Below are 10,388 nucleotides of genomic sequence, written 5' to 3'. Positions count from 1 at the left end.
AACAATAGAAAATATTTTCTTAATATACAAGCACGCAGAGAAAAAAAACAAAGGTTTTCTTTTTTCAAATAGAAATCCACGAGGAAGGAATCACACTCGCACAATACAGAAAATAAGTTTCTCTAAGTCATGCGTCAACTCCACAGAGATACAGACTTGTGTGGCTAGCTATGCACATTCTATTGGCTACATACAATATCAGGTCAAAAATAGGATCCAGCTGGCTACAGCATGCAAGGGGCGGAGATAGGAGACAAACCGCTTTATTGCTACACTTTGACGAGGAAGAATCTGGAAGTCAAGCATCACAGGGAAACAGACAGCACACATGACTGAAATGCAGCAGTGGCATCATGCACTTAAAGACACTGAGCGGCTCAGGGTAACAAGAGTTTACCTCCTGTGCCGCTGGAGCGTTAAAGTGAAGGGGCATAAATGTCCAGGAGATGATTTGAAGGCAATGCCCTGTCGTATTTTGGCAATTTTATACTAACATTTACAATTATACATTTGGCTTCATCCACTTTAAAAACATATACCTCTTGGACAACAATGCCCCCTGCAATTCATTAATTCATCCGAAGTGGTGTCCAATAAATCAATAAAGGATCTAAAAGGACACACAAAAAAAAAAAAAAAAAAAAGGCAAGGAACTCATTGTGAGGGGTGTTCGCTAAGGCAAAAGCACTGATTTGGCTTCATACTGAGAGAAAAGGGTCAGCTAAAAGTTGTTAAAGGAAATTTCACATGTGGTTGTTGTTGCAAGAGAGGCTTTCGTGCTACACTATCAATTGTGCAATTGTTTGTTATTTCCATGCTGATTTAGGTCGTTGCAGTTGTGGAGACAGTTGCGGGTGTCGACTCTGAAATCGCGGAGACACCCTTAACCTTCGATTGGTTACTGAGCGACGTGGCTGAAAGCATCCTGCGTCTTGTTCATGGCACCCCAGCCGGTGTGCAACATCAAACAGGCCTCGAGTGTGGCGGGAGAGTCTGACCAAGGTCGCCTAAACGCAGTCCAGGCCCCGAGTCCAGGCCTCCCATTGGACGATTAGCGCCTCAGCTGCCTCCCACAGCCAGTAGAAGAAGAGTGGAGGTCGGCTCTACTTTTTCCCCGCTTTGAAAAAACTCTCCCTGCTACCGCTATCTTGTTGCCATCCGTGCTATCCCCCCCCCCTCTCCCCCACACCCCTCCCCTCCGTCTACTCTCATTTTCTTGTTAACCACGATCACAATGAAGAAAGTATCTGTCACACCGTTGCCGTGGGGACAGAGGGCAGGTACCTGGTGGCGCTGGAGGAAGTGGTTGGTTTGGCCGTGCTCGGGCTCGGGGTCCTGGCCGTAGCGTAGGTGGTCACGGTGGGGGCGGGGCTCAGCCTGGTGCAAACGCTGCCCTGGGTGAACGCGCTGAACCGCCGCTCGCCGTTGCCAGGCTGCTGCTGGATTTGAGGCGGTCTGCTGCCGTGCGTGCGCCCTTCCAGGAAGTATGTGAGCATCTGACCTTTGCCCTTCACGCTGACCTGGCCCCGGCACACAAAGTTGTAGTGGTCTGTGAGGAGACGGTGAACCTCCTCTGTCACCTGGAGAGGAAACACAGGAGGAGGAGGTTTCTCATGATGTTAGCTCTTCATACTAGGGGACAGTTGAGCAAAAAAAGCTCTCCAATACGCTGCGTTGCTTTCACTTAAAACAATGTACGGAAGGAATTAGTCTGGATCGACGAAAGTACATTTCCAGGATAAATCCTGACATGTCTGCTCTCTGTGTGTTGCTGTTCTCAAAATCCCTTCGCTACAGGATACAATAACAAACTTCCAGCCAGCAAGCTACACGCCAAAAATGGCAAGTTTTGAAAAACAATTTTATGCAGGCCTGCTTGGTTCTTTAGATGTATGACTGCAAAGATTTACAAAGAATATGTTTACAGCATTTACTATCTACTTTGTAATTGCGATGTTTCGGGACAGATTTGTGGGATTGCTGTGGACAAAGTACACACGGCGATACACTGGTAAGAGCAAGTTACGTTTAAAGGTCCTATGGCATGAAAATTTCACTTTATGAGGTTTTTTAACATTAATATGCGTTCCCCCAGCCTGCCTATGTTCCCCCAGTGGCTAGAAATGGTGATAGGTGTAAACCGAGCCCTGGGTATCCTGCTCTGCCTTTGAGAAAATGAAAGCTCAGATGGACCGATCTGGAATCTTCTCCTTATGAGGTCATAAGGAGCAAGGTTACCTCCCCTTTCTCTGCTTTGCCCGCCCAGAGAATTTGGCCCACCCATGAGAGAGAGACATCATGGCTTTCAAACGAGCAAAGTGGCAGTTGGTCAAAGCCACCCGCCCACCCTCCACCTTGCCCCCCCCACCCCCCCTCTCTCCTCCTCAATAACTACAGACACAGAAATGGCACATCCTAAGGAAAGCTCATTGTGGGACTGGCTCTAGTGGCTGTAATTCTGCACCAAGGCTGAATTTCGGGAAAGAGACTTCAGATACAGTATTAGGGGACCACTAAGGTCTATATAAAAGAGACTTCAGATACAGTATTAGGGGACCACTAAGGTCTATATAAAAGAGACTTCAGATACAGTATTAGGGGACCACTAAGTTCTATATAAAAGAGACTTCAGATACAGTATTAGGGGACCACTAAGGTCTATATAAAAGAGACTTCAGATACAGTATTAGGGGACCACTAAGGTCTATATAAAAGAGACTTCAGATACAGTATTAGGGGACCACTAAGGCCTATATAAAAGAGACTTCAGATACAGTATTAGGGGACCACTAAGGCCTATATAAAAGAGACTTCAGATACAGTATTAGGGGACCACTAAGGCCTATATAAAAGAGACTTCAGATACAGTATTAGGGGACCACTAAGGCCTGTATAAAAGAGACTTCAGATACAGTATTAGGAGACCACTAAGGCCTATATAAAAGAGACTTCAGATACAGTATTAGGGGACCACTAAGGTCTATATAAAAGAGACTTCAGATACAGTATTAGGGAACCACTAAGGTCTATATAAAAGAGACTTCAGATACAGTATTAGGGAACCACTAAGGTCTATATAAAAGAGACTTCAGATACAGTATTAGGGAACCACTAAGGTCTATATAAAAGAGACTTCAGATACAGTATTAGGGAACCACTAAGGTCTATATAAAAGAGACTTCAGTTACAGTATTAGGGGACCACTAAGGTCTATATAAAAGAGACTTCAGATACAGTATTAGGGAACCACTAAGGTCTATATAAAAGAGACTTCAGTTACAGTATTAGGGGACCACTAAGGTCTATATAAAAGAGACTTCAGATACAGTATTAGGGAACCACTAAGGTCTATATAAAAGAGACTTCAGTTACAGTATTAGGGGACCACTAAGGTCTATATAAAGCATCCAAATAGCACCATGTCATGGGACCTTTAACCATGTATCCAGCTAATTTAAATAGCTCACGTTACTGTACTGCGTGAACAGATAACTTCGTTTAATGTTGTATCTGGCGTTTTCTTTAGCGGGGTGCAAATGTTCCGCAAAACAGGTTCCTTCCCGAGACAGCCGCAAGACGATTGTGATTGGTTTAAAAAAATGCAAACCACCTGGAGCGTTTTTTTCTCCTATCCCAGAATGTTATGTGTGGTGTTAGCCAGATCTATCTTTAAAGAACTGTGGAGATGGGTTTGGCAATGGGAGACTAGGTTTTGGATCTGCAGGCACAGTGGTAGTACCAAACTAACTTAACAAGACTTCAGAAAGCTACACACAACTACTGTGCCCAGACGCTCTTTGCCAAGAAATACTTCTTCAAGTAAACTAAGCTAAAACTAAACCGACGTCTCTCTAAAGCCACAAATTGTTGGCATGGTTTTTCGGTTTGGATGTTTTTTTTATGCTGTCCTTTTGACCAGGTCTCTCTTGAAACAATCTCTATGAGACTTTCACCTGGGGAAATAAAGAAGACTGAAGTATAGTACCTGGATCTTTCCTTGTACCCCGGTACTGTCCATCCTGCTGGCTACGTTCACTGTGTTTCCCCAGATGTCATACTGAGGTCTTCTGGCTCCAATCACTCCTGCCACCACTGGTCCCACATTGATACCTGGACACATGAACACAACGAAGGGGCTGAAACACACACCCAACAACATTCAGGTCTCAAGTTTTAAAACAATGAAAGTGCTCTAACTCAGATCACATTCAACTAATATCATTTTCATCTGTTTTTCAATAATATTTCAAAGAAATAATAATCATTGTTTTAGGTTATTTTGTCATTAAAAACAGAACATATTGAGCCAGGTGTTTTGTTTGGTGTTCCTTTTAAAGGTCCAGTGTGTAACGTGTTTAGTTGTACATTATCAAACACTGTGTTGCCCGTTCACAAACGATATATGATCTCAACGCTAGATGGGAGAAATTCCCACACATTGGACCTTTAAAGCCTTGCATGAAGAGTTTAGCAAATGCAGTTTCCCTTCCTCGATTTTATGCCAAGTAACACCAGGGACAGAATCACCTAGCATAACTATGTTTCATGATTTATAAGGTATAAATTATATATTGTTGTGTGTGGTACGAGTAATTAGGCGAGTGCACCATTGATAAGCTCCTTCTAATTGCCTTTTCATTACTATCAAGTGATTTGCTAAACATTTGGCATTTATCTTTCTCTGTTTATTACTAAATCACATGCATGTTAAAACAAAGGACCATTTTTTTAAATGATAAATTACAAACATGTGCATTGTGTAAAATTTCTGACAAAGTGATTGACGCACAACCCAAAAGGATCCAGTGTTAGACTGATTATTTTTTCTTTTTGGTATCGATCCTGTGAATGCTAGTGGCAATACTCTTAAAACACTGTTACTCTGAACTTAACATTCAAGCGCGTTATTAGACAAAAGAATTGGGCGAAAATGACCTAATATGGTTCTATTTTTAGATTTGAAGATCATATAAGCACTCTTTTTAACATTAAGGGATCATTTATTGGATTTGAGCCAACTCTCCATCTCACCTAGAACATTGTTCATACGAGATATCAGCCTATGTGCATCTTTACCTGTTCAAAAAATATTGGTATTGTCGGCATAAAAAAAGGAGAGTGCTTCTTTTGATATCAAATGCAAATCATTGATGTAGATAAGAAATAAAACCTAGTGTGGAACCTGGTGGAAAACCACAGTGTATGCGACTATTACTTACTGTTAAACAAGTAGCTTTCAAACCAATTGAGTTCAGTACCAACTGGTAAACCGACTGATAAATAAAACAACGTTACTAATTACACCACTGTGACAACATGTCTCTCTGCAAATCAGTGGCATTGATTGCTCCTCCGCTCTCTTCACTAGTTACCAATTGCTGCCCGCATCCGCTTCAAGAGACTTGAAGACACAGTACTTGCATACAGGGCCACGAACAGATCAGCCCCAACTTACATCCTGGACATGGTCAAACCATATACCCCAACCCGCCCACTTCGCTCTGCATCAGCCAACCTGCTTGCTGCCCCCTCACAGCGAGGGAGAACTAATCACTCAACAAAATCCCGACTGTTTGCTCCCTATTGACATCATGATGGCCGAAAGCCTATGCATCTTCCGCCAAAGGCTAAAAACACATTTCTTCCGACTACACCTCGGATAAACATAAAATATATATATATATATATATATATATATATATATATATATATATATATATACACACACACATTTCTTGAAGCTGCACTTTCATATGGCTCTTTGTAGTTTTGCTTATTAATAGCTAATATACTTGTACTTACTACTTGTTGTCTGGAGTTTACACCTTCAGGGTTGAAAGCACTTAATTGGAAGTCGCTTTGGATAAAAGCATCAGCTAAATGACATGTAATGTAATGCTTCTAAAGCCACAGTTCTGCAGGTTTTATAGGCCAAACTTTGTTTTTCTGCACTTTCTGGAAAGCCAGCATTATGCAAATTCCTAAAAGTTGCATTTGTGTAAAAGGGGGTTCAGCCAAGCACACAAAACACATGCAGTTTTGACACATGCAGCCCCACAGTCTGCAGACAGGATGGCACTGTGTACACCAGGCTACGCTGGGATTAAACAAGGGCTCCTGTTGCAGGCTCTCCACAGGATACCCAACACAATGGAACCCAGAACTTCAGGTCTCACTGTGACTAGCTTCCTGGAGCCAACGCTCTTTCTGTGATGCATTTCCTTCCAAACTTACCGGCACTGAGCAGCGGTGGTGTCCAGTGCAATAGGTCAGAAGAAGCTCCAATGCCGATGTTTACATTGACCAGTGTGTGTTTGTGTGTGCATGTGTGTGTCTTTTCACTCACCTACTCTCAGGACAAAGTCATTGTAAGACTGGTAGTTGATGGCATCCAGGACGTCAAACATATCAATGGCAAAATCTGACACTGTGCATAAATGTGAGGTGGTGGACTTCTTCGCCTGTGAATCAGAGAAACACACAAATGTCAGCAGGCCCATACGGAATCTGTAGTTTAAAATTTTTTTTTTAAAGTTAAATGAGTTTAATTCTTTTTCTTTTTATATCTGCGGACAATTCTGGCCCTGAATATCAAAAAAACGCACATTTATGCACAAACAAGCACGCTTACGTCCAAGTTAGAAAGTGATATTACCCTGCAGTTCTGTTTCCCCTATGTAATTATATACATTATTATGTAGGAGCGCCACAAAAGCACGCACCAGGGTTTTCCCCAAAGTCAAACCACCTTTGTGACTGACTGCTAAGTTTGAGTAAAGTTTTGCAGAAGTTGCAGAAAGGGCCCTCATGTTGTTTGAAACTTTATGAATGCAGTATATGCTGACACCACAGAGGCCGGTAATCCCTCACAGAGGATTTGTGGAGTGAAAAGTGACAAATATCAACACGCAGAAAATAGCTACCTGCAAATACTAGGCCTCTCAAAACTGCCGTGTGCATTCATCAACGGTTTTGACGCGTGCTAATACCCTCCAAACACAAAACTTCATACGGGATCTAAATGTAGCTTCTGCATGTGTACCTTGGAGGCAGTTGTAGGAACCAGCCCTACTGCAGCCATGTATGTACTGCCAATAGTCTTGATTTTCTCAATATCCCTGTAGCACTCTTTGTCCATAAGCTGGAAGGGTGGAAAAAAGAGAAAAAAACAGGAGGAAAGCGTTACTACTTTTGCAAATTTTAAAATCAGTTCATACAGTATATATTATTGGTTCATATATATTATAGCTTGTGTTGGCAAACAAATCCAAAGCGTGTTTGAGTAAATGAATGCTTCATGTTGTTGATTATAGATTCAAGCAGGCCAAAAGTCATCTGTAAGTCATTCCTTATTCTGAAAACTTTCCCAACCGCAACCATTGCTTATTATGATGCATCAATAAACACAGTATTTTTTAAACCCTCAGTCATGGCCACAATGTCATCTTTTTTAAATGAGATTATGGAGGTCATGTTGCCCCAGATTCTACAAAGGCAGAGCAAGCAGACATGATTACTGGGGGAATATATATATATATATATATATATATATATATATATATATATATATATATATATATATATATAAAAAACTGCAGATTTACGATGCAACAAAATTTACTTACCTCATCAAAGTCGGCAATGATCTCATTGAGCAGCCTGAGACACTCGACGCCCATGTTGTTCCCGTCCAACTCAATGTAAAAGTCGTTGAAGTTGGCGATGGAGGCGAACAACACTCCGACCTGAGCGTAGGACTGGTAGTACAGGTCCTGGTGGAGGGGGGGAGAAAGCTTATGGTTCAGATTCAAGAATCAGGAGCGCTTCACTGTCATGATGTCTTTGACAGCAATACTGCAGGTGTATTACCAATCAGGTTCCAAGTGATAAGAAATATCAAATAAGCAAGATAACTTTTTTGGGTTGCAATTTCTGTACTGACTAAGGTCACTGCACACATCTTAGGAACATATTTATACTATATATATATATCTATATATATCTATATATATCTATATTTATATATATACAAATATATATATATATATATATATATATATATATATATATATATATATATATATATATATACACGTGTATAAATGGCAAACAAATCCAGTATGATTGCATGTGGCATTTTTTCAAGCATAATGTTGGAACAGATAAACTTTGAATTCCAGGCAGCAGAGTCCCACTGTGCTGTGTTATGAATACAGTGTATGGGTGAACTTTAGCCCAGAGGAAAGAGAGGACGCCTTTCTATACACTTTAGCTGCGAGGGGTCACCAATGTGCTGGAAACATACTTCCTGACTTCCTGCCCCCAGTGTTTACTAGTCTCGGCCTACTGTAGCTCTGCAGAAGCATTGTCAGTTGTGAGAAGAAAACAAAAACCTCTGGATGATGTCACTGTGATGTCATCAGGATTATTTCACAGAAGGGGTATGGGGTATGGAGTTCGTAAGACATTTACCAGGCAGAAAAGGTGTAATGCAAAGAAACTGTCCAGGTGCATTATTGCAAATGGAGGTTCTTGCATTTTTGGAGCTTGACCCATACCATGGACTGGATTTGAACCACTCTTCTTTGGATCCCTTCCAACTCCCAAAACGTTATTGAAGTTGTTCTTTAAGTCTGTAAGTAATCATTTCTTATGTCAGTCAAAGACCCCCTTGTGGTCAATGTGTTTGTAGTCCTTGAGCTCATTCTGCTACAATTTAGCTCTGATGTGTTTTATTTTTCTAATAGGCTACATTCTGGCTTGCAACATCAAAGCTGTGTCCTAATTATAGTTGTCTTCTTTAACACAAAACAGGCACTGAATACTTTGTACTATACAAAGTATTACAATTACACAATTACCAGGCAAATACATGTAACCCTTTATGATAATATTTCCTGCTTCTGTATCTATTTTGCAAAGCTAAAATGCTGATTTTAGAATATATACAATATATACAATAATATGGGAGGGGGAGGAGTTTGAAACATTGTTTTGCTTATGTGCTGTTTAATGGAAGGATTTGTAAATAAAAGCTTCTATTTCAGTTTTTAACATTAGAATGTTCCACTTTGTTAATTTGAAAATGTCTCCTAACAGGAATTACAGCACACATGTTACTAGTTATGAGCCATCAGATCCATACATAATTTTTCCATCCATGCATATTCATACTCATAACTTTTAAAGTTGGATACTAACATCACACCTACAAAATTGTCCAAGTATGCAGCCTAGACAATATGGACGCAGTGTTAGTGTTTACAAAGCTTGTACTCTTTTGGGGCTACAAATTTCCTGAAAGGATGTATGTATTCATCACTTCCTGAGAAAGGGAGGAGGGGGCCAAGGAAGGAACAGAGATCAGTGGAGGGGATGTTCATCAATCAGTGGATACAGACACATAGGGCTGTCAGCTCACACTTCCACTTTAACATCACAACATATGGTCAGGTGAAGCAGTGCCATTGTCCTAAACAGCTGGGATATATTTCCCACATTAAGACCCAAACACTTGCAGGGCATATTGGACATTTCTTAGCAATATGCATCCAAACATGAAGCCTGCAACCTGCTCCAGTTTTAACCAGCAAACTATCCACGTATAATTTTCCTGCATTACTTAAATAAAGAACTGAATACCAGCTTGCAGTGTTTTCACTCAGTTTCTGGAAGACTTGGGTGCACTTATTCGGCGGGAGAGTTTAGGGGTCCTTTTTCACACTAGCCAAAAAGCATTCATTTGGTGATTTATGGGTCCAAAGACACCCTAATCTAACAGTTAGATTTGGTTGAAAAGTGACAAATGTTTAAACGTCTAGGCCTCTAGTTTCACTGCGGAGTGATCTGGCAGTATTTAACTGGATTAAAGACCAGTGGCAATGTGCGCTAAGCCGGCGGTAATGAGACTGAAAAGAGGTGGGACTAATTCAAAATAATCAACTGCATGGGTTGTCCCTGTAACAGCCAGCTCAGCTACTGATATCATGCAATTTTCATTCTGTTTGCAGAACTTTATCACCCCTGAGATCCAGACAAACTATATCTTTAGCTCCAGGTTGCTGAAAGAAATGTGAGGAGAGAACACTCGCTCCATCTCATTTCACCAAATCCAGTTCTGTGTGCATTAAAACAATTTTTTTTTTGATAATGCTTAATGCATTTCATGAAGGCAGTAGGACGTGTATGATTTTATTCAGCAGGACTGTAGGAAACTTTACCGCAAGCAGCAGCAAGTCCTGAAAAAGCCTGGGGCACTGGCTCACTAACTACTGTATCATCATCCCTGTATATAATATTCATATAATATCTTCATAGACACAGAGAACGTATCTAGTAGGGATTAGTACTTAACAGTGAGTTTAACATACTTGGATTCTGATAAGTAA

At 40.9% G+C, this 10,388-nt stretch overlaps 1 protein-coding gene across 1 annotated transcript in view; it reads right to left on the bottom strand.

Annotated features, from left to right (window-relative positions):
- Nucleotides 1–1,250: 1,250 nt before the first annotated feature.
- Nucleotides 1,251–10,388, bottom strand: part of LOC114560976 (adenylate cyclase type 1) — a 48,405-nt gene continuing 39,267 nt past the window's right edge. Inside the window, exons 16-20 of the mRNA XM_028586608.1 lie at nt 7,626–7,772; nt 7,043–7,141; nt 6,347–6,461; nt 3,986–4,110; nt 1,251–1,580 (exon numbers count right to left, since the gene is read on the bottom strand). Of these exons, the coding sequence (XP_028442409.1) occupies nt 1,251–1,580; nt 3,986–4,110; nt 6,347–6,461; nt 7,043–7,141; nt 7,626–7,772 (816 nt within the window). The remainder of the gene's footprint in view (nt 1,581–3,985; nt 4,111–6,346; nt 6,462–7,042; nt 7,142–7,625; nt 7,773–10,388) is intronic.

The sequence above is a fragment of the Perca flavescens genome, chromosome 9 (genome assembly GCF_004354835.1).
Source record: "Perca flavescens isolate YP-PL-M2 chromosome 9, PFLA_1.0, whole genome shotgun sequence".
NCBI lineage: Eukaryota > Metazoa > Chordata > Actinopteri > Perciformes > Percidae > Perca > Perca flavescens.
This window is presented reverse-complemented; position numbering and strand designations above follow the sequence as displayed.